Consider the following 25,494-nt stretch of genomic DNA (forward strand, 5'->3'; position numbering starts at 1 on the left):
AAAATATTTGCAAAAAAGTAACTTAAGATTTTGTGGTCAATGAATTATGGATGACTTTGGTAGAGGGTCTGCTATTCGGATCTTGGTTGGTACACAAATAAAACAACTCCATTATCAGATTATATTCCTCACTCAATTCGAAGGCCTAGTGGTGGTTGGTACCATATGGTCTTGATTCATCCATAGATCCCAAAGTAAAGTCACTTTGGTCAAGTGAATTTTCTTCTTCAGATTCGGTGATGACGATGACCTCATCGCCTCCTTTTTCATTTTCGGTATCATCTAATTTTCGGGAATGTGGCGGTATCAAGGCAATTGTCTCGTATATAATCAATCCCAAACTGAATATATCCGCTTTAATATCGATCTCCTCCTCATCTAGAAAAATCTCGGGGACACACCATAGCTCGGTCCCCACATATCTAAGATCAGTGGTGGGATTCTGTAACTCTCTACCGATGGAATTAACGACAAATGTCGATAGTTAGCGATATTTGTCGGTAAGTGCTATTCTGTATACAAATTCTACCGATTTTTATGTCGGTAATTATCGAAAATCATCGGTCGGTTACCGACGAAAAAAAAGGAGTCGTTAAGTCTACCGACATAAAAGAATTTTCATATTTTAAACAAAAAAATCAATGAAAATCAATTTTTAAGAAATGATTTTGGAATATTTTTCATGGCAAATAAAATGGTAAGCTGAGATACATTTCTTTACGCATAAAAAAAGAAAATTCTGCGACATATGGAGTATCCTTTCAATCTAAGTTGTAGGAAGCTTATGACAAATTGGAAATGGATACATTTTATAAAATAATGGATGAAATTGGGGGTCATTTGGAAACCTCCAGAATTGCGGGAAAAATCTCTGAGAAAATAATGACTATTTTCAGTACGAACAAAATATTTTTAAGGTTATATTCCGTAACAGCTGCTACCCATATAAAAATGTATTGGTGGTTTTGATTAGCATTAACATTAAAAGAAAGAAGAATTTTTCTACATTTAATTTGAAACATAATCATTTTTTATATACAATAGTCATTTAAATAATGTCATTAGAAATTTGCATTATGTTAACTTTGAATGAGCATTATTTCGTTTAAAGTGTGATTTTTCCCATTTCTCCTTAAAATAACAAGAAACGTTTAAAAATTAGAATAATTTATATACTTCGTATACGCTTTTCATTTTGAAATGACGTCCATCTTCTTCTTTAAAATTCCGTCATTCTACCGATATTCGTCGATAAAATTTTTTTATCGATAACATTGAGTTACAGAATAGCACTTTCGGTAATTCAACCGAAAATTTTCGCTAATTATCAATATCGGTTCGGTAGAAAAAAAAGTTACAGAATCCCACTACAGGATTTTCTTTGAAGTTAATTTTACCTTCCTTATAAGATCAGGATTTTCTTTGAAGTTAATTTTACCTTCCTTATTTGAATTGAGACGGCTGTTGGCGTTATTCTGCTATGATGAATGGGGATGCCCTCCAAGTACGGAATACACACTCTATCTTTGTACTGCTTGCGCAACTGCATCAACCAGCAACTTGAGGACCTTATTCCTACTTCTAATGTTTTCACCCAATGTTTTTAGGTAGTTAGTGATCGGAATCGGAACACCATGTTCAGTGGGACCTCATTTCAACGGTCCAGGCAGTGAGGAGTGTGGCCGTGGATTTAGCGGTGGACATTTTCATATTCCTCAAATGATTACGTGTATGTTTTTGCACCAATTGTTGGATATCGTTGTCGAGGCGAATGGGAATCTTGAACACTGCTGGAAAGCGAATTCTCTTATTTTGATTTGTTCATTCATCTTCTTGCGTTGGCCGGACTAAGTAACAATATAATAACATTTCTTTTATGGTATAGTTCACGATTTATTTTGGTGTCGTGGGGACGAATTTTCACATGTCCATTTACATATTTTGGAAAACCACAATTACGAAAATATGTTATTCTTCAGCCGCAGAAACGTCCTCCATGAACCAAAAGACCACAAAAAACGAAAACTTTCACATATTCTCCCGAAATATAAACAAATATTTAATATTTGTTCCAAAAAATACACGTAAATGAAACGTAAACAAACAATATGTTGTTTTGTTGTCATTAGACCTGTTCGATAACTTCGCAAGTAAAAAGTATTTGCAAGATCTTGCAACACTTGCAAGTACTTCTCATTTCTCTTTTACTGAACAAGTTTGTTATCGAACAGCATTTTGTAAAAGTTTGTACAAATTTGTACAAATTTGTACAAACTTTTGAGTTATCGTACAGACCTATTGACATACAATAACAACAACAACTTTCATATTGTTTCGAATGCATGGTTGTATGTGACAGCTCAAGGACGGGTTTTTCAAATGAGATTACCTTGTATCATTGTATCATGATGTACTATAATCATTATACCAAAAAATACTCTGTAACTAAATTTGGATAGCTGATGGCCTAAGCTGCTAATGCTATTCTCCAAATTTATCTTATATTTATATAAGATAAATTATATAAATAAATAAAAAATAACTATCGATATTAGCCCAAAAATAAAATATCGATAGTATCGATAGTCATATCGATATTTTGCCAGCTCTAGTCGAATAACCGGTTAATTAAAATTGTTAGTTTTGTGGCAACGCTAGAATCACACCATATCATTTTGACAGTTTAGGATTTTTTCTCCACGAGATAAACAAGTGAGTTTCGGGAGGATGTAATTGTAATTCATTGCAATTCAGTAAACTACGAGGGATTTGGAGAATATTGACCAGCGTGCAAATAAAAATTAAATAAACTATATGCAATTACTGTAGTTTTTAATGGAAAGTAAGACAAAGTATATGGCCTGATGGGGAGCATATATGTACAACCGCCACTCTCTCTTTGAATAGAAATAGTATAGCTAAAAGTAACTGTAACGTGAATTCATTTAATGCTGGGACATTTATTTCCTTTAAAAGTGCGAGATAACATAACAAAAAACACATTGCGCGTAAACGTCGGTTTTATTTAAAATGACTGTGGAAGCATATATACATACATATGTATGTAAAATAACTGATTTCCAAAAATTATGTTTTTGTATGTGGGTTTATCCTGCCTTTAAAATTATCTTAAAGTTATCTTTGTCGATTGATCGACTTATCAATGTTTCTTATCCGGGTTCGTTATACTGGGTGTGTAATATAAAAAAGAAGTGCAAGTGAAAATATCAGTTCGTAGATTGAATTTGTTTTTCAATGGTGTGTTTGGGCCAGTAGTGTCAATCGTTTAGTCATTTTGGTATATTAGTCTAATTGGATATAATTTGCCCTGCATGACGTTGCGTTTACGGTTGCCTAATTCCCCATCAGGAGAGAAGACACACTCAGATGTTGTACTTTCAGTAGTGAGTTCACGTAATTGAAGAGAAAGAAGAAATATTTTTAATCGGAAAAAATATTTAAAAGGTCTTCTATATGTACGCGAAAACAAGTGCATTGTATAATTTATTGTGAAAGTTTACTACTTTATTTTATAGTGAACTTATTAAATTGCCTGTTACGTGCATATAAGATGTAATTAATTTGCCTTGATTTGTATAAAATCTGTACTTTTGTTGCCTCTTAAAAAGCAAAGTAAATAGCATAGAAGGTTAAAGTGCAATTCATCCGTTTAATACGCGTTTATTTACGGCTAAATATTGCAACAGCACGACATTTAAGTAATGGTTATTTTTCTTTTTGTTACACGCTTTCTTCGCCCTGTTCCAAATTTAAAAACGCTCATATAATTTTCCCATAAATCAGGTAAGTTTGTACAATTTCTTCAATTTATTGAGAAGGTGCATATATTTGAAATGTGTGTCTCCCTTCTCCCCTTGGCATGTTTTCTTCGCTTTTTTGTTTTACGGTTATGAGGAGGCCAATTTTTTAATTTATTTTATTGTTGGTAGAGTTTCCAGAGCGAATTTTTATTCATTCAGACCAGACAAAATTTTAATAGGCAATTATGGTCAGTTATATGTATGTATTTACAATAGCGTGTTATTGTGTTATTGTAAATTTTAATACTTAACTAGTGATCTTTGGATGGGTACACATCCTATAAAAATTAACCTTTGGACAATAGTTTACTTTATGGCCTTAGTCTCCATTGCAGCATTTCGCGTTGTCGGTCTTGAACCAATCTTGATTTAATCTTCAGGATTTTCCTCTTGTGTAACTCCATAACACCTTAAATTGTTAGATTGAAATTCAAACAATTGTATCATTTCAGAAATAAACAAGACGCCTTGAAAGTTAAAAATATACAAAAGAACGTATATACAGTGTTGGTCACACAATTAGCACACCCCACTACCAACATTTATTTTGCCTAAAAATACCTTCAAAAGTAGTTGTATTTAATAAAGTATTTGTACTAATATATTCTCAGTAGTATGCTTTAAGAATACAACGCAATACAGAAACTGAAACATAATGGTCAATTTGAATAACCTCCAAAAATGTAAAAAATGTCCTAAATTCACTGGACACGTAATTAGCACACCTTAAAAGAATCACTAATATTGTGAATAGTTTCAATATTTTCGTCCATATTCAGTTTTAAATCCCTTTCGTTTGGGAATAAGTTCCAGTCTGCTAGTTATACTCTGCTCCAGACTCCGAAATTTTAGTGTCAGAAGGGAATTATATGGGGTACACCTTGGGTCCCAAGGACTGATGGAAATGTCAGTTTTTTAGTGTTTTTTATCGATTTTTTCACATGTAACAAACTCATTGAGGCAAGTAGTTCATAGAAACATCAAATAAAACATCGTATTCATATTCATCTTTGAAAATTTGCGAATAGTGGGATGTACCCTGTGCATCTGTAAAGTCCGTTTGACGCAAAAATTTTCATTAAAAAACTGTAATATGATGCGTTGAGCTATTGATTTTATAAATACTTATCCATCTGGACTGAATTTTACCGATATGTCGTGATGTATGTCACGATAAACCTATGTTCATCTCTATGGGACCTACACAAATTTCAATAATTTTCTAAACATAAGGCGAATGGGAGATAGTCTAGTGAGAACGCAAGGTAATATGTTTCCCGGAGCTTAAAACGATTAAATTTGAAATCAATAATCCAGAAAACATTTATCTTCAATAGTATATGCCTACTTTCATGGATTTTAACCAATTTCAGCAAACCTCAAAATCCCTTATGGTCAGAAAGGGGTTATACTTTTAAACATACCCACGTGCCACGTGTTCATCTAGTGCTTAATTGACAGTTTTGTAATGACAGGTCCTTGGTGTTATTCAGACGTGTAATTTTGAATTACAAATGGTGTTATAAGTTGATTTTTCTTCACAAAAGGGTGCATTTTATTGATGTTCTTTCTATAAACCCCTTCCAAATCAAAAATTTTCTTGAATGAATCATCAACCTTAAACACTTTTTGAAAAGTTTTTGCACTTTATATTTAAATTTCGATAATCGGTTAACAATTCCAATAATTTCTGATCCAATTGTACATTTGTTTTTAAAGTTTTGGCGAATTTCTGACGTTTAAGCGTACATTACAAAAAATGGTCCGCTATTGGGAAATATTTTGAGATTCCGGGGTGATAAATTATTTTTTCTTTCAAAAAATGATTTGTTCAATACGTTTTGAATATGAATTAACATCAATATAAATTAATTTTTGTATATTAACTAAATTAAATTAAATAATCTTATGGTGTGCTAATTAAATGTCCCCTTGATAATTTGGGCGTCTTCACAAAACTTTTATTTTCAAAAAACCACTGATAATCAGTGTGACCGCTGGAAATTTTGAAAAAGTATCACAAAAAGTATCATTTCTGGAAAAAAGTGGCACAAGTTTTTTGAAAAAGTAGCACAGTTTTTTTACTATTGTTAAGGGGTTATAGGCACATATTAAGCACCAAAAAATCATTATTCATGAATTTTTTTAGAAGAAATCTAAATATTGCATATTTTTCTGACAAATGCCCGCCTACGAAACATTGTAGTTCGAAAACAAATAAACCGATAAGCATATATTTAGTGGGATAAATTTCTTATCCTTAAGCGAAACGGAAAATGTCGATTTCGTCATAAATGCGTCAAAAAATTAATAAAAATTCCTCGCTCGATTTTTATAATAATAATAATCCCACAGAAACATATGACGATCGGACCATCTGTTTTCTAGCTACAGTGGGCACCGCTTTCAAAATATCATTTCTATGCTTCGTTCAAAACACTATAAATTTGTCCCTAGGTTTTTAATTACTTATTTGTAACTTCTTTTCTTATATTTGACTTCCATTCTGATAATTTTAATTAATTTAATTCTTGATAAAATTTGATCACATTAATGTTGGTAATAGTACATTAAGACTATGATGGATTTAGCAAATCCAAACGATTTAAATTGTTATTTTCATACAGTGTATGTCAAATAAATCGGGATAATATCGTCATATAAGTGTAAAGATAGTTGAATTTGTGTGTTCGCCTATTCCTGGTATAAAAGGCGTTTAATGGAAAAATTCCAATAGCCGAACGCACACACATACAACAACACACAATTAGAGACCACCTACGACTCATTGTTATTCGACTAAGAACCCGTCAAGGATCAATGAATGCGATTTTCGAAATCTTACCCAAAATGATCAAGCCCACTGAGCCACTCATATGATTGTGACACAGTTCTTCCCGTGGGCTTGATCATTTAGGATAAGATTTCGACAATCGCATTCATCGATGCTTGCCGGGAAGTTTACATAACAATATATGTAGTTTAAAAAGGTAGCACAAGGTATGAAAAAGTGGCACAAAATATCAAAAAGTGGCACATTTGGTATCAATATAAAAAGGTGGCACAAAAGTATCAATGCCGAAAAAAAGTATCAAAATTGATACTTTAGTGGCACAACGGTCACGCTGCTGATAATACTATTCACTTATATCATTAAATCTGTTAAATACATTATAGAAAAGGATTTTGTTTACGAAAATATTTCAATTTGTCCTATCAAAACTCTTAGCTGACTGAAATCATTTTGCACCAAAGGGGTGTGCTAATTCTGTGACCAACACTGTATTTACATACATACATAGGTATTCTGAAAAGACACCATATATTTTTATTTCTTTGTTAAATTTTGTGCGTTATTGTGCCAATAATGCCTACTCAGTCAAACGCACACATTTCTCCCATGAACTCAGTTCTTTGGTGGCATGCTATTCTAAACCGAATGGCTTTGCAGCTTATTTATAGATTATCAACACCACAGGTCATCGTTTGGCAGGAATGCAAGTAGTGATTGTCATCAGACCTTTAATCCCCTTCCCACTAAATTTAAACTGTATAAGATTGGTGCTAAGATGATCAAAACTGCGTTGGTACCTTTGTCAGATATTACAATTTTGTAAAAAAAAATATAAAAATATAGAATTAGTGGTCAAGAATCTACTAATTTTTACTATTTTTTCCGATAACATAAAGGAAAAAAATTTATCGTAATAAAAATTAGTTGCTTCTTGCAGGTTCTGCTTGCTTCTTGTACGGTACTCATATTTTGTTGGCCTTGGAGGATTCAGTATTAATTAATGGAATAATAAAAATGACGATTGTGTATTCCAAAAATTTGTTGACGCAATCTAGATGCCAAAAATACGTCATTAGTTTACGTGATTCTTCACATTCGAAAACAATATAAACAATCTGAGCTTTGCCTAAGCTTCAATGACTTTTACCTCCCTTAATAAACACACGAGGTCCAGCAACACGTCACATATCTATTACATTGCTTTCATTGCTACAAGTTTTCCTCACACCATCATTGTCTTCCGTTGATCATAACATTTAAATTTACATGCACTTTCGTATGGACCGCCACTATGTATTTATTCTATTATAATTTTTAATTTAGCCTAGCTTGTTGATTATTTAAAATGAATTTTAATGCGTTACTTCATTTCATGCGTCATTATAACTGTATGTCTGTTTCGTTTGTCTTTTGTACATTATAGATATAATTGATGTTGGAACACTACTTGTATATGGAAAGAGAACACACACACATAAAGTCAGTCATTAAGCAAGCATAAAATCATACTCCATTTATATAAACATCATACATCAGTTTAAACTGCAGCTAAATCAAGCCAAGGATCGAAAGTTTGAACGAAGAACCCTGTAAAGTTCTTGCAGAGACATTTGTCATACAGCATACAGCATCAAAATACAGACCTATCATAACCACATATAGAAAGATTAAAACAAAGCAAAGATGTTCATCGAAGATGATGCACAGTAAGTACTACAATTAAATGTTAAAAGCAATCATATGTCCCTTGATGCTATAATCAACTGTGGTGAATGTTTATATTACATAATGTACATACCAAAAACTAAGATTAGACCAAATCCATTGCATCAAGCTATACATAAAATGTTTTTTTTTTCATTGTCCTTTTACAACATTACTGCATAAATTCTACAGCTCACATTAGTAATTGAATATAATTTATGATGATAACAACATAAATTCTAAAGCTCACATTAGTAATTGAATATAATGTATGATGATAACAACATAGTTATATATACATAGAAATACAATAGAAGCGAATCTATCCCTTTTAGGTTTTTGCCAAGTCTTGTGGACGAAAAGTGTTTTACCTTACTGGACAGACTAGTGATATCAGACATCGACATTACTTACTCTTTAAAATCTAATCTACATTCCTTACTTCTGTTATCTGCTAATGTCATTTCAATGAGTCTTTTATCTTTGTTTCCAATATTTCTAATAGAACTCTACCTAAATGATGGTATTTGTGTGTCTTCGTCAACTAATTCATTTACTTTTTATCATGGCCAATTTTTCTTTGTCATAATTAAAAAATGGTGTTATTTCTAGAAAATAAAGGTCTTTGGTAAAAAGTAGCAATTGTTTGCAAATGCGCATATGTTAAAGTAATTTTTATTGAACGAAAAAAAATTAAACCTGATTTACCTCGATCCCATTTCTCTACTTTTAGAATGGAAAGCTTTTGGATACAGAGTGCTATTGGGGCTATAAAAGCCATTGCATTCGTATGTGATATAATCACATTACCGGTTTATTTGGTACTACAGAGGCCATGGAAACGCAGGCAAGAAGCAAAACGTGTTAAGGTTGGTATAAAGGTTTTCGTGGCACATCTTGATTAAGTCTGTAATTACATGTTTGTTGAATTCCTCGAACAGCTTTATAATGTTCGGATTATGTAAAAATTGAAAGTGACATTTAATCAGGGCAATCATGAATAATTCCCTCGGAATTTTCCGCTCGGAAAATAAGTTTAGAAAGTGAAGTTCTTTTAAAAATCAATATTTGAAAATATTGAAAACTGCTAGAATAACTTAATTATGGAATATTCTCGCCGAATCGATAAAAATATTCCATTTTTGGACATAAATTTAGAAATAAAAAATTGTGAAATTGGTGAAAGGGAACAAATTACGCACGGAATTTTTATCCATGATTACCCTGAATAAAAACACGATTATTTTCATGCAACTAGATTTTAAAAGAAAGCAAGAATTTTTTAAGGTCCAATCAACAACATAAGTAACATCTGATAGTGACTCTTTTCAAAATAAAAAATCTAATCCATACTAGACAATGTATATGTAGAATATATACCATCCAACCAAACGCAAGTCTGTTGAATTAATTGACCTTACTTTTTATTACGAATTATAAAAATTCCTTAATATTGTACATATATGGTGTGTTCCGAACTGCAGTAATCTATTAATTTTGCTTTTTTATTTGAATCTACTAATTTGTACTATTTTTTCGATATCATAAAGGAAAATATGTTATCGCACTAAAAATTTGTAGTTTCATGCAGGTTCGGGATCATACATACAGTTAGGTTTTCTCGGGTTTTAGGATAAGTAATGCTTTTTATGAAATTCCAAGTATGCAGTTTTATTTCTTCTCACTAATAAACAATATTTGCAACAACAAAAGTATAATCCATAATACAAATAACGGTAAATTTTACAAAAACCAAAAAATGAAGGGTGCAAATGTTTACATACACCCCAAGGAAAAGCAGCAAGCAGCAAAATTTATACATTTTATTGTTTCAGCGAACGTCTCTGGGTGTTCAAGATATATTTTAGAGGAACAAAAATAATTTTTGGGTGTTAAATGCCGTTATTTAAGGTCATAATTTTTGAATTCCTCATCAAAGCTGACCCTTGCTTAATTCTTTGCGTTTTTAGGTATTGTACTTTATAAAAAGCACAAAATTAGTGTCAGATGGCAAATCTTGAGACCCTGGAAAGCTTTGAAGTTGTTCTTGTTTATAATATACCTTCCCGGACGTCGATTTTTTTCTCAGGTTTCGCTGGTTCAACTGATGTCCTAGGATTGTATCAGACCATATTACAAGGCAATTCAAGGCCTTCTGTATGTAATTTGCGCAAAGAATTCTGCGGAATCTATTAACTTCCAGCGAAATCTGAGGAAAAACGTGCATTATCGACGTCCAGGAAGGTATATTATGAACAAGAACAACTTCAAAGCTTTCTAGGGTCTCAAGATTTGCCATCTGACACTAATTTTGTGCTTTTTATAAAGTACAATATCTAAAAACGCAAAGAATTAAGCAAGGATCAGCTTTGATGAGGAATACAAGAATTCTTGCCTTAAATAACGGCATTTAACCCCCAAAAATTATATTTGTTCCTCTAAAATATATCTTGGACACCCAGAAGAGACGTTCGCTGAAAATAAAATGTATAAATGTTGCTGCTAATTCCATAAATTATACGGTAATACACATATTTCCTTGGGATGTATGTAAACATTTGCCCCCTTCATTTTTTGGTTTTTGTAAAATTTACCGTTAGTTGTACTATGGATTATACTTTTGTTGTTTCAAATATTGTTTATTAGTGAGAAGAAATAAAACTGCATACTTGGAATTTCATAAAAAACATTACTTATCCTAAAACCTGAGATTTATGGGGTGTATGTAAACTTTGGTCCCTAACTGTATATTAAACTATTATCTATTGCTCTGTTCCAGAACCTGCAAGAAGCTACTATTTTTTACTACGATAGCATTTTTTCCATTATGTTATTCGAAAAAATAGTAAAAATTAGTAGATTCTTGCAGTTCTGGAACAGACCATATGTTTGTTTGAGTAGTTCTGATTCTAAAAAAGTATTTTGGATTTTGTTATATTTATTGTGTTTTATATAATTCCATACCAATACGTACAAAATGATTTCCTGTTGCGAGATTGAATGAACTTTTGCATATTAAAGACTAAAATAAAATTTATTCAATTAAGTTATTAAAATGGTCGCTCACAAATTACTTTGAAATTATATTTTTGTAAAATAATGCTATAAAAAATATTTCCTGTTGCTCGAAAGAATGTCCTTTTGCCTATTAATGGCTAAAATTACATTTATTCTATTTAGATATTGAATAAGTACCTCACAAACCAGTTTTATTTGATATGATATATGAAATAAAATTATATATGATATAAAATTACATATATGTAAAGGATATGATAAAATCAGTGACTCCAAAATTTTTTCAATAATAAATTAATAATATTCATAAATAAAAATGTTCAAATGATTTTGTGTGTGAAGTTTTTATATCGAATCACCTGTAATTAAGATGTTTCTAATCTTTGGTAAAACACATTAGAATGTGATACAGGGATGCAAGGTTGTAAAAAAGAGTCATAACCCTGATAATTATCATAATTTTACCGTAGGTTTTATATTGCGTTATAAACCTGTATGACTGAAATAAATAAAAATATCTTAAGAACAATAGGTGCGTTAAGAAAAATATTATAACCGAACGTAACAATTGACTTTTTAATTATTAAGATACAAGGTCTCAAAACATTTCTAGCAAGGCCCAACAACAACACGTTTTCTTAATTCTCAGTAATCAAGGATGAAATGTAAAACTAATCGAAGAGCAATATAAATATGACGTATCTAATGACGATAAATGTTAAGTCTTTAGTGTTTTAGATATATTAAGTTTATGAATACTGAAACAGCCTTATCAAAGCACAGCCCTTTCCTTTAATTTATTATAACCAATGGGTACATTTTAATTATTAGAAGTAAATAATATATTAAAGGATAGCATGTAAAAAATTTAGTGCATATAAGTGCCAGCTACAATATTTGATTACATTTATCTCATGGTTTCTTTACTTAGGCAAAAATTGTCTCAAATGACGAGTCAACCTTAACTTATCGGACAATCGAACCGCCTCGAGATGTTCATATTAAAATGTTGCAGGACAACATAGATACACTTGAAAAGGTTTTCAATTACGTGGCTAAAACGCATTCATCCAAGCGCTGCCTCGGTACACGTCAAATTTTAAGTGAAGAAGACGAAGTGCAGCCGAATGGTAGAATCTTTAAAAAGTACAAGATGGGCGAATACAAATGGAGAAACTTTATCGAAGCTGAGCGTTTAGCTGCAGCTTTCGGACGTGGTTTACGAGAATGTGGTCAAGAACCTAGAAGAAACATTGTCATTTTTGCTGAGACACGGGCAGAATGGATGATTGCTGCACATGGCTGTTTCAAGCAATCCATGTCAATAGTTACCGTCTATGCAACATTGGGGGATGAGGGTGTTGCCCATTGCATAAGTGAAACCGAAGTGACTACAGTTATTACATCCCATGACTTGCTCCCCAAATTTAAATTGCTGTTAGACAAGTGTCCAAACGTCAACACCATAATTTATATGGAAGATCAGTTGCATAAAACTGATACATCGGGTTTTAAGGAAGGCGTAAAAATTATTCCATTCTCAAAAGTTACAAGCCTGGGCCAGGAGAGTAAATTCGGTAAATAACATCATACATATATTATTGAATATGTGGTATTTGCTCCATAATAGCATGATTCTCATAAAATAGCGTAAATTACTAATTTTAAGCTTTCCATCGTTTTGTATCTTTACAGAGAGCGTTCCTCCGAAGAGCGATGACATTGCCATCATCATGTATACATCTGGTTCAACTGGTACTCCAAAGGGGGTCCTGTTGTCACACAAAAATTGCATTGCAACAATGAAAGGTTTTTGCGATGTTGTTCCAATCTATCCTGATGATGTTCTTATTGGGTAGGTGTTAACAAATAATGTACCATTTGAATAAACAACTATTTTAAACAACTATTTTCTTTGTTAGCTTTCTTCCCCTAGCACATGTTTTCGAGTTGGTAGCCGAAAGTGTGTGTTTAATGACGGGTGTACCAATTGGTTATTCCACACCACTAACTTTAATAGATACTAGCAGTAAAATTATGAGAGGCTCCAAAGGTGATGCCACCGTTCTGAGACCAACATGTATGACCACTGTCCCAGTATGTAAATAATATTTCGGCAATGACATACGCTGCATTAATTTCGTTCTATCTTTCAGCTCATATTAGATCGCATATCGAAGGGAATAAACGACAAAGTTAATTCTGGTTCCGCCTTCAAAAAAGCGCTTTTCCAATTTCTTTACCAATATAAAGTAAAATGGACCCAGAAAGGCTACAACACTCCTTTGATTGATAGGTAATACATCTTTTACTTTATATTGAAGTATCTATAAATAACACGAACATTTTTAGATTGGTATTTAATAAAGTTGCAAAATTAATGGGCGGCCGTGTTCGTATTATGATGTCTGGTGGTGCACCACTTTCACCGGACACTCACGAACAAATAAAAACTTGTTTGTGCGTTGACTTAATTCAGGGATACGGATTGACGGAAACTACATCTGGAGCTACAGTCATGGATTGTAATACAATTTTGTCATGCCTATTACACATTTAAATTACCCTCGCATGTTTTTTATGTTTTATTCATGTAGATCGTGACATGCAGTACGGTCGTGTTGGAGCGCCATTGACAGTTTGCGATATACGTTTAGTCAATTGGGAAGAAGGAGGCTATAGAGTCACCAATAAACCTTACCCTCAGGTACGTTCTCTCAATTGCATCTTATAAACAAATAATAATAATTCTTTCCTCAGGGTGAAGTGCTCGTTGGAGGCGAATGCGTTTCTATGGGGTACTACAAATTACCAAACAAAACGTCAGAAGATTTCTTTGAAGAGGATGGAAAGCGCTGGTTCAAAACAGGTGATATTGGCGAAATGCATCCAGATGGTGTACTTAAAATTATTGGTGTGTTGCAAGAAATCATAAATTCTTATTCTTCATTAACATATTGCCTGTACTATAATTTCAGATCGCAAAAAGGATTTGGTTAAGTTACAAGCTGGCGAATACGTTTCACTTGGAAAAGTGGAATCCGAACTAAAGACATGTCCCTTGGTTGAAAATATATGTGTATATGGTGAGTATATGAGTTGGGTGAAAATGAGAAAAAATGGAACGGGCAAAGGTGGGGTTCCTGAAATGGCTAGTTTGTCCTATTAACTATTAACATGTAAATGCATATAAAAACTATATTCTTAAACCATAAAGCCAAGAAAATTACGGAATTAATTGTATTTCATGTATTTTATTTAGGTGATCCCACCAAACAATTCACTGTCGCATTAGTTGTACCCAATCAAAAGCATTTGGAGGAGTTATCATTACGGCATGGACTTAAAGGCAAAACATTTGAAGAACTGTGCTCGAATGTAGACATTGAAAAGGCAGTTATTAAAGAAATAGCGGAACACGCACGCAAATGTAAGTGGCTAACAAGCGAAGATCAAAATTTCTTTATTAACAGTATCCTACTCAAATTCTAGGTAAATTGCAAAAGTTCGAAGTTCCCGCTGCCATAACACTGTGCAAAGAAGTTTGGTCGCCAGATATGGGTCTTGTAACCGCTGCTTTTAAACTAAAACGCAAAGACATTCAAGACAAATATCAGCATGACATAAACCGCATGTACGCCTCATGAAATTGACTAAATAACTAGGTGCAGTTTTAACCGGTTCCAAGTATGCAATTCGCGAAAAGTTTACCTGTACTATCTTTAATCTCCTTACATCACGGTCCAATACGGATCACAACAATTTCTCATTCTATGAAAGTTATAGTACAGCAATATAAAAAAACAGAATTATTTATTACTATATGATGAAACAATAATATTGAAACTTTAAATTGTACACGCATGTTCTAAATTCCATACCGTAACTCCACTACTTTCTTACGCTTTGAACTTAAATACAAACCATGTTTATTATGAACACAAAGTTAGAAAATATTCGTTCTTTTATATAAATTTGCAACATCCAGAAGAATATCTACAATATTTTTTTATAATTTAGTAGTAAAAGCAGCCCAATCTCAAAACATTTCTTTTTTGATAAAAAAAAATCACACTACCAATAGTTGAACATCCTATCCTATTCATATTTTGAACATATTAAAAATACCTTAAGATGAAAGCATTGCATGTACTAATTTATTTAGTATTGGCTACCTATTCTTCTTATTAATTCATACTTGTAAATTTATTATTTTATTTCTACTATGCATTAACAACCTTATTCATAACAACAACTTAGACAAATAGTCACTGAAATTATTAGAATAATAATTTATCATATCTTCAACCATACAATTCTCCATCGCCTATAAATAAAAAAAGCTGTTGCGTAAGCCAGCTGAGACTTGAATCTTTGATAGAATATTAAAAACACTTTGTGCGGCATTTTAAAATGGAATTGGATTTGTTTTCGTGCTACCAACACGTTTTACATATCAGGTGTAATTATTGCATTCATATTTATAAATATCCTTTCTCTACATGCATTTCACAAAGAAAATTGTTTAGCAAGTACGTCTCAAACAGCCGATTAATGGATAATAATTACAATACAAGAAATTAAAAAATCTTTCTAGCTATGTAATGGCTATGTCTAAGCTTTTGTTATGAATAAGGAGGTAAAAAACACATATTTCGGATATTAGTTTTTATCTCCAATTTGTTATTAAATTAATTGTATTTAAAATAGAGAACTTATTTTTAAGGTTAGTGCTAAAATTATCTGATGGATTTTTGTTCTGAAAAGAGAGAGACTTAAAAGAAAGCCAGTAATAGAGAAAATATATGCATAATAATATAAATGGTATAAATAAATACGTACATACATCAAAATAACGAAAATCGTTTCTATAAAAAAGTAAAACGAATTGCTATTAGCGTTCAAAACAAACAGCTTAATATGAAATATTTGTGTGTTCACTTTAGTATTTTCTACGGTTCTGTATGGGCCGAAATCTTAAATGTGCACTGCCGTGTTTGATACTGTGTCATTTTGAATGTTTGTAACGAATTAAGTGTTTTAAACTACTTGTTGTTGTAACAGGTTGGCTGCAACCGTATGTTTTCCCTGTAGATGGAATGTAATGTCTCGATTAGATTTGATTGTGTGGTGGTGTTTTAGGTGTGGAGTCCCAGCTAATAATTTTTTCCGATTTCTTTTCGAATTCGGAATGAAACTCTGCATAATTTTCCGATTCTGATACCGAATTCGTTCCGAAATCGAACAAATTTGTGTGAATGTGCCGAAAAAATATCCCCAATACTGGTAGAAAATGAGGAGAAAAAGGACTGCGGTAGACACGACTCAAAACAAAATAAAATCAAAACATAGAAACACTGCTGTTAATGACGTCACACCGTCACCCATATGATGCCGTGTTGAAGCCTGTCATACGTTTACTCCCCTTTTTCCAAATTTTTAAAATCACCATCATTCGAATTTTATTATAACTCCGCTCCATTAAATTTTCCAATCAATTTGTAAAGTTATTTGTGGGATAAAGTAAATGTTGTGGCGGAGGTTATTGGTTTTTTGAATCATCATGAAATTGTACAGAATATAATATAGCCCACAGTTTATGGCATAAACATAAAAATATTGAAGTTGCAAATAACTTTGGAAGAATTCGAGAGACAACGGCTTGGAAAATATAGGTAAATTGAAATACTTCACTAATTTATTACTTTTTGGTAATCAATTCCAAACATCAATGACTGAGTTTACTATCCAGATCCTGTTAAGCGTATATTATGCCACATACAAATAGTTAATACACCAAGAGGCAAACGTTATGTCCCGCTGAATAGCTGTGCTGACGAAGAAACCGAGGGTAACCTCTTGCGTTTGGTTATGAATAATTGCCAAATTTGCGCCAAACGTTATGAAGTGCTGGAACGTTTTAATCCTAACATAGTGGTTTAAATTATAGTGTAACACGGTAAGTAGGAAAATAAATTCATTTTTATATTTTATGTTATCATTGTTTTCTTTTTTTATTTTTCTCTACAGAGCTTACTCGAGAACAAAGACAAACTAATACTTAGTGCCCTTCAGGCTTTGGGCCAAAAGGAAGTCGGCAATCCAACAGCCCAGTCAGTTAACAAATCTAGAACCCATTTTCTACGGTCTAACTCGACTGCTTTAAAGTAGGCTACGCAGCATTTACAAATTTTCCCGGTTTCCGCGTGTAATAATTAGACAAAAATTGTAGCCGCACTCAGGCGTAAGAATTTGGCCGACATCACTAATGTGGATCATGATTTAAACCAAGAACATCTCAATAAGTTATCAATATTGTCATCGAAATCATTCTTGGAAACCCTATTGAATATGTGGAACGCATGTCAGTTTTTATCGGCAACCGCAATGTTGGACTTTTTAACATATGCATTATGTCTGCCACATAATGTGTCCAGATGGCAAACAGTTTGATATTTTGCTAGAGTTGCTGCCGAAGAGGTCGTAAACAGAGTAGCTATGAAATAATGTAATGCTAGACGTTTCAAACAAAAACTACATTACTTATTAAAATTATTCAGACATTATAAATAATACTTCCTTTATAGCCGAGTAGCTATGAAATAATGTTATGCTAGTTATTTTAAACAAATTTGAATTAATTCTTTAAAATCATTAATGTATATAACTTATTAGGATTATTAAAATATATGTAATTACTTAATTATATTTTCGAGTAGCTATGATATTCATGTGGATTCTTTGTAATAAATAAATGTAATAAATAAATAAAATAAATAATTAATACGTTTGATTTGATAAATAATTAATACGTTTAATATAATTAACGTTTTGTATTTTTTATTTCTTTTAGATGGGGGACTAAGAGCATAAAAGGATTTGAATGGCATTTGATATCAGTATTCCCATTACGTTTATTTTATTTTTACAGAACATTTGTTCCATAGACCGAACTAAGAAAAGATCTCCATTCCTCTCTGTTTTTCGCTTGACTTTTTGGAATACCGCGCCTTTTCATTTCTTCATCCACTTGTATGCTCCATCGAAGCTTAGGCCTGCCGATTCTGCGTGCACCGCCATGTGGCATGTATTCATACGCCTTTTTAGCGGGTTCATCGCACATTCTCATGATATGGTCTAGCCATTCAATCGTTGCATCTCGATACGTTTAACTATATGCATGTCTTTGTATAGCTTATATAGCTCGTGGTTCATACGACGTCGATATTCACCGTCAACGCAAATCGGCCCTTAGATCTTTCGAAGAATTTTCCTCTCAAACGCACCAAGCGCTGCCTTATCTGCTTGCGCAAGTACCCATGCTTCGGAGCCATACATTAGCACGGGTAGTATCAGCGTTTTGTATAGTGTTATTTTTGTTTGACGAGATGTGGCTTTGTTTTTAAATTGCTTACTTAGACCATAATAGCATCTGTTGGCCAATACAATTCTTCTTATTTCACAACTGATGTTGTTTGTTGTGTTTATGGCAGTGCCGAGGTAGACGAACGGGTCGATTATGGATAGCAACTCAACTGTAGTTGCGTTGCAAGAACAGAAAATCATACAATTAAAATAAGTGAAACGACAGAAATTGTTGTCATATTCATTCAATAACAGTGTTTTGAACCTTTGACTAATAATTTAATTGTAAAAATTATGAATTCTAATGAGGAAATGGAAATTTCTCTTATTAAATTTGTGGTCGGCAACGCAACTGGAGTTGGGTTGCTATCCATAATCGACCCCGAAGTCTTTAACTACCTCAAAATTGTAGGTACCAACTTCCACAGTTGGTCCGAGCTCTATGGACGGGTTTGCGCGTCGACACCATCAATTTGGTCTTTTCGCCGTTTACCGCCAGACCCACTTTCGCAGATTCTGTTTCGACCTTCCTAAAGGTATCAGTTACTTCCTTTACTGATCGTCCCATGATGTCTATGTCATCAGCATAGGCAAGTAACATGTGGCTATTGGTGTAGATTGTGTCACTTCTTTTGGCGTTTGCCTCTCGTATAACCTTTTCCAGCAGGATGTTGAAGAGATCACTTGTCTGAAACCTCTTTTGGTACAAAACTCTTCGGAGAGATTCTTTCCTATTTTAACTGAGGATTTCGTGTCAGTTAAGGCCTGCGTACATAAGCTGCCTCGCCTGCTTACCTTGCTTACTTCTGATAAAAAATAAAAGGGCAACCCAGTTCGAAATTTCTTCGGCCTTCTTTATTCTTTTATTTTTCTTATGTCAAAAATGAAGCAGGAAAGCAAGGCAATCAGGCAGAGTAGCTTATGTACGCAGGCCTTTAAAGTCATTTTACAAAGCCGGATGAGCTTTGCGGAGATACCAAATTCAGACATGGCTTGGAATACATTTGAACGCAGCGGGCTGTCGAAGGCTGCTTTATAATCGACAAAAAGGTGGTGGGTGTCGATCTGCATCTCTTGGGTCTTCTTCAGGATTTGCCGCAGGATAAATATCTGGTCAATAGTGGACTTGCCAGGTCTAAAGCCACATTGGTATGGTCCAATTATTTCGTTGAACATTGGCTTTAGTCGTTCGCACAATATCCCTGACACTATCTTATAGGCAATAGGGAGAAGACTAAAGGCCTGCGTACATAAGCTGCCTTGCCTGCTTACCTTGCTTACTTCTGATAAAAGAATAGAAAAGAAAAGGGCAACCCAGTTCGAAATTTCCTCGGCCTTCTTTATTCTTTTATTTTTATTATGTCAAAAATGAAGCAGGAAAGCAAGGCAATCAGGCAGAGCAGCTTATGTACGCAGGCCTTTATGCCCCTATAGTTGGAGCATACAGTCTTATCTCCTTTCTTGTGGACCGGACATAGAATGCTCAGGTTCCAATCGTCGGGTACGCGTTCTTCCTGCCAGATGGTGCTAACTAGCTGATGCATACACCTTATCAGCGTGTCGCCTCCGGTTTTGAACAGCTCGGCTGGTAAGCCATCGGCTCCTGCTGCCGTATTATTCTTCAGCCGATTTATTGCTGTCTTTACCTCATCTTGGCTGGGCGGTATACATTCAATACCATCTTCTGGGATTGGATCTGTGGTATCATCGTCTTCGCTACTATTGGATACTAGCAGATTGGAGAAATGTTCCTTCCATATCCTGAGCACGCTATCTGTATCTGTTACCAGATTACCTTGCTGGTCTCTACAGGAGGATGTGCCTGTACCAAAGCTATATGTTTGATGTTTCACTCTTTGGTAGAATTTTCAAACTTCATTCTGGCTCCTGTAGGGTAAGTGCACCAGTAGTCGGCACTTTAAGGATTCTCGTATCTTTAGCCGTATGTAATTCCGAGTCTAAATGTCCAATCAACTTGAATTTAAGTTGTTATAATTCGTTATTTTGTGTAGTTTTAGATTATATAAACAATTTTTTTGATTATTTCTGTTCAACATGCAAAAATTACAATTTTAGTGATATACTGTTTTTTCACCAGTAGTCGGCACCATTACCCAATAGTCGGCATGATATGATCCAGTAGTCGGCATGTTATATTTAAATAAAGAAAAAATTCATACTTTATATTTTTTCTTAAATATTTGAAAGAACAATAGCTTAAGCATTTGTTATTTATACATTTCTAGTTTATTATATAAATTTCTATTGATTTTACTTCAAAAAATAAGGAAATTTAAACATATTGTTTAAATAAATTAGGTCGTACCAATAGTCGGCATGAAATGACCCAGTTGTCGGCACCCCACAACGTACGTACTTCAAATCATGGCTAATATTGCTTTAAATCGCTAAAGTTCCTTTCAAATTGAAACAATTTTTTTATTAATTAGCCTTTAAAGTATTTCTTTAGTATTTTTTATAATTTTTAGCTAAAAGTAATCGATAAAAACCAATGTTTATAACCCCATGCCGACTTCAGGCAAATTTTATATTTTTTGTCCCTAAAGTCGGCATCAGCAAAAATTGCACAATTATAAATATTTTTTAAAAATTTCTTTTCCTAAAGTGTTCTTTTAACTGTTCTCTACCTTTATAACAAAAATGTTGTGGAAAATTTCTTTATTTTAATATAATTACAGAGCTTATAAGGTTAACATCTCCACAATTTTTTTCTTAAGAAACATGCATTTTCGGTTGTGGTGAAAACCCTTCACTGACAAAAACTTAAATTTCGATATAAAAATTGGTCCTAGCTCAATGAAATTTTATATAAAGTTAGCTGACAATATTGTTAAAGTATTTTTAAGATTATTTTCTATTTTGTTTTCTTAATTTTCAGTTATTTGAGTTCAAATTCAAAAGGTGCCGACTACTGGTACATGCCGACATTAGGTGCACTTACCCTACATCTCGATTTTTTCACACTCCCGCTTTTCCATTTCTCTCTTTTTCTTGCAATATACAGACAAATTATAAAAACAATTTTCAAAAAATGCCAAAAATTAATTTGGGATGATGATATCTATCATGTACGACGCGCTTTTACATGAATGACCATTCAAAAATGTCGCTAAATGATTTTCCATATGTTGTGTTTTTAGCGAAATTCTTTAACAAATAACAGATTTTCGTTTCAAAACGATGGGTCTTTCCTAACGCCTTTTTCATACGATTTCGTTTGTATTTTTTTGTTATGAAAACCAAAAATATAAGGAAAATATGTGAAAAATCAAAAGTTTTGTTTGTTTGTCACACACACAAACAACATTTGATACAAAAAACAAAATGGATTTTTGTGAGTGAAAAAAAAAACGGATTCTCGTATCTTTAGCCGTATGTAATTCCGAGTCTAAATGTCCAATCAACTTGAATTTAAGTTGTTATAATTCGTTATTTTGTGTAGTTTTAGATTATATAAACAATTTTTTTGATTATTTCTGTTCAACATGCAAAAATTACAATTTTAGTGATATACTGTTTTTTCACCAGTAGTCGGCACCATTACCCAATAGTCGGCATGATATGATCCAGTAGTCGGCATGTTATATTTAAATAAAGAAAAAATTCATACTTTATATTTTTTCTTAAATATTTGAAAGAACAATAGCTTAAGCATTTGTTATTTATACATTTCTAGTTTATTATATAAATTTCTATTGATTTTACTTCAAAAAATAAGGAAATTTAAACATATTGTTTAAATAAATTAGGTCGTACCAATAGTCGGCATGAAATGACCCAGTTGTCGGCACCCCACAACGTACGTACTTCAAATCATGGCTAATATTGCTTTAAATCGCTAAAGTTCCTTTCAAATTGAAACAATTTTTTTATTAATTAGCCTTTAAAGTATTTCTTTAGTATTTTTTATAATTTTTAGCTAAAAGTAATCGATAAAAACCAATGTTTATAACCCCATGCCGACTTCAGGCAAATTTTATATTTTTTGTCCCTAAAGTCGGCATCAGCAAAAATTGCACAATTATAAATATTTTTTAAAAATTTCTTTTCCTAAAGTGTTCTTTTAACTGTTCTCTACCTTTATAACAAAAATGTTGTGGAAAATTTCTTTATTTTAATATAATTACAGAGCTTATAAGGTTAACATCTCCACAATTTTTTTCTTAAGAAACATGCATTTTCGGTTGTGGTGAAAACCCTTCACTGACAAAAACTTAAATTTCGATATAAAAATTGGTCCTAGCTCAATGAAATTTTATATAAAGTTAGCTGACAATATTGTTAAAGTATTTTTAAGATTATTTTCTATTTTGTTTTCTTAATTTTCAGTTATTTGAGTTCAAATTCAAAAGGTGCCGACTACTGGTACATGCCGACATTAGGTGCACTTACCCTACATCTCGATTTTTTCACACTCCCGCTTTTCCATTTCTCTCTTTTTCTTGCAATATACAGACAAATTATAAAAACAATTTTCAAAAAATGCCAAAAATTAATTTGGGATGATGATATCTATCATGTACGACGCGCTTTTACATGAATGACCATTCAAAAATGTCGCTAAATGATTTTCCATATGTTGTGTTTTTAGCGAAATTCTTTAACAAATAACAGATTTTCGTTTCAAAACGATGGGTCTTTCCTAACGCCTTTTTCATACGATTTCGTTTGTATTTTTTTGTTATGAAAACCAAAAATATAAGGAAAATATGTGAAAAATCAAAAGTTTTGTTTGTTTGTCACACACACAAACAACATTTGATACAAAAAACAAAATGGATTTTTGTGAGTGAAAAAAAAAACGGAAAAATATGAGTTACTGCTAAACCTAAATAACGACGGGACGTACCAAATCACATCTAAAGGGTTGTTTACACCATCTATCAATGTCGTATGAGATGTCAAATTTTCTACCTGCGAATGTTGTACACATAGTGTGACCACTATGAAAATTTGCATCTATCAAAATGATTTGGCAACTCATATGTACATTTTTCATTTAGGGAGCGCTCTATTTGATACGGCATTCTCGTATGTAAACATAAATTTAACAGCTGTTTTCTGTCATTCTCAAAAAAAAATTGAAGAACAAAATCTTTTAAAAAAGAAAATGGAAAGTTATGTATATTTAAATATTTAGAAATGTAAAAAAGGGTGTTGTTTACGACAATGTAAACACATTCAGGGTTTAATACCCTGGTGTGAACCTGTGTTAAGAATTTATGCGTGAACGCCGTTGAAATTGTTGGTGGTGGCGGTGTGGTGTAAGTTTGTATTTTATGTTTCCTCACGCACACACTACCACCGAACAACGGTTTTTTGATCTATTTACGAAAGTAAATATATAAACATTTCCAACTGCAGACCGGCAAACAGGTTTGCAGTTGGATTGCAATTTGGAAATTTGTCATTCGTAAAGTCAACATTAAAAGCGACGGAACATTTTCTCCCCCCAGTGCCTGTGAAAAGTTTAAGTACACAAAGTTAACAAACAACACATATACCAATCGAATATAACAAATAGACAACATTGTACATACAAACATATCACAAGTTAAAAGAACAAATTAAAACTTAAAACCTAGAGTTAAAATACTTACAGTTAGTCAACTATATTATTGCAAACAATAAATTTTTACAAATTTAGATGTTTAACTGGAATTTACTACAAGAAATCATTTCAAAAATGTTGGGTTTTTTGTGAATATTTTTTGATTTACTTGTTAATGACAACATCAAGCCAACAAATGCCGAAAACGGTCAGAAATAACAAAAACAATGGGCAAAAAGGACATACACCTGGTTTTTGTGGTGTCCACTAAATAATTGCAAAATGAATGAATGTGCAATAAAATCGCAGGATTTTCCCACCGTTTTTTGCAATTAAGGATTTTTATGACTTTTATGGTATGTGGACATGTAGATACATAATTTTTCATCATAAATTAATTATTGTGTGTGTGTAACATATACGGTATATTCAGAAAAGGAGAAAGTCAAGTAAACGGATTTCGTAAAGTATGGTACATTTGGTCTATTCCAATTATAATAATGGTAAATCCGACAGAGAAATCCCTAAAATCGCCTCTCATAAGCTGATAAGTGTATACAACATCATATATCGCACCGAGAAAGAAGGCAGGCTAAAACTGAAGACGTTACATGGCAGGTCCAAAAATAGCAACCACACGAATTGACTGTAGAATGTTTAAAGAAATTAACGAAATAGCCCAAAGCAGCACCAGAAAATAGCTTTTTCTAATTAAAAATGATTTTGGAGTAAGTGTGCCACATGGAAAAGTCAGAAAAGTGCTACATAATAACAAGCACTCATCACGAGTGACTAGGTAAAAACCATTGCCCTCCCATCACAATATATAGAAACTATTCAGACTTGTTATAGACAAGTTTTCACGCCATCTTTAGTATTGGGATGACGTTATATTTTCTGATGAGACTAAAATAATGTTGTACTATCACAATGGACCTTAAAAGACATGGAAAACAAAAATTTAATACATACCGTAAAGTTCGGAAAACTGTCAGTTATATACCAAGCAGTGACGTTGGTAAAATCTTTATTGTGGAAGAAACAATGACAAAGGAGGTTTTAAGAAAAGATTTAACCAAAAGCGTCAAGAAATTTGGGTCTATTGGCCCTGAAAATTCAAACAAATTGTAATATATTTAAGTACTTCCAAGACAACGCCCCTAAGCATAAATCTAATTTATGTAAGACTTGGTTGTTATACAAGTGTACCAAAGTAATTT

General features: G+C 32.7%; 1 protein-coding gene and 1 pseudogene across 12 annotated transcripts; one reads left to right on the forward strand and one right to left on the reverse strand.

Moving 5' to 3' along the window:
• Nucleotides 1-22: 22 nt before the first annotated feature.
• LOC141386940 (lymphokine-activated killer T-cell-originated protein kinase-like) lies at nucleotides 23-6,734 on the reverse strand (annotated as a pseudogene).
• LOC141404967 (fatty acid CoA ligase Acsl3-like) lies at nucleotides 2,626-16,190 on the forward strand. 12 transcript variants are annotated; one of them, XM_073988833.1, is made up of 13 exons: nucleotides 2,637-2,712; nucleotides 8,039-8,321; nucleotides 9,053-9,188; nucleotides 12,269-12,914; nucleotides 13,033-13,192; nucleotides 13,260-13,434; nucleotides 13,494-13,633; nucleotides 13,690-13,862; nucleotides 13,935-14,044; nucleotides 14,098-14,251; nucleotides 14,316-14,423; nucleotides 14,600-14,767; nucleotides 14,830-16,190. In XM_073988833.1, exons 2-13 carry the CDS (start codon nucleotides 8,299-8,301, stop codon nucleotides 14,982-14,984), a joined length of 2,148 nt encoding a protein of 715 aa, XP_073844934.1. In that variant the 5' UTR covers nucleotides 2,637-2,712; nucleotides 8,039-8,298; the 3' UTR covers nucleotides 14,985-16,190. The 12 variants fall into 12 exon arrangements, with proteins under 12 accessions (XP_073844941.1, XP_073844934.1, XP_073844938.1 ...); XM_073988832.1 differs by having other exon boundaries at nucleotides 2,678-2,842; XM_073988834.1 differs by having other exon boundaries at nucleotides 2,681-3,804.
• The last annotated feature ends 9,304 nt before the right edge of the window (nucleotides 16,191-25,494 follow it).

The sequence above is a fragment of the Musca autumnalis genome, unplaced genomic scaffold (assembly GCF_047663935.1).
Source record: "Musca autumnalis isolate F117 unplaced genomic scaffold, ASM4766393v1 scaffold_5, whole genome shotgun sequence".
Classification (NCBI taxonomy): Eukaryota; Metazoa; Arthropoda; class Insecta; order Diptera; family Muscidae; genus Musca; species Musca autumnalis.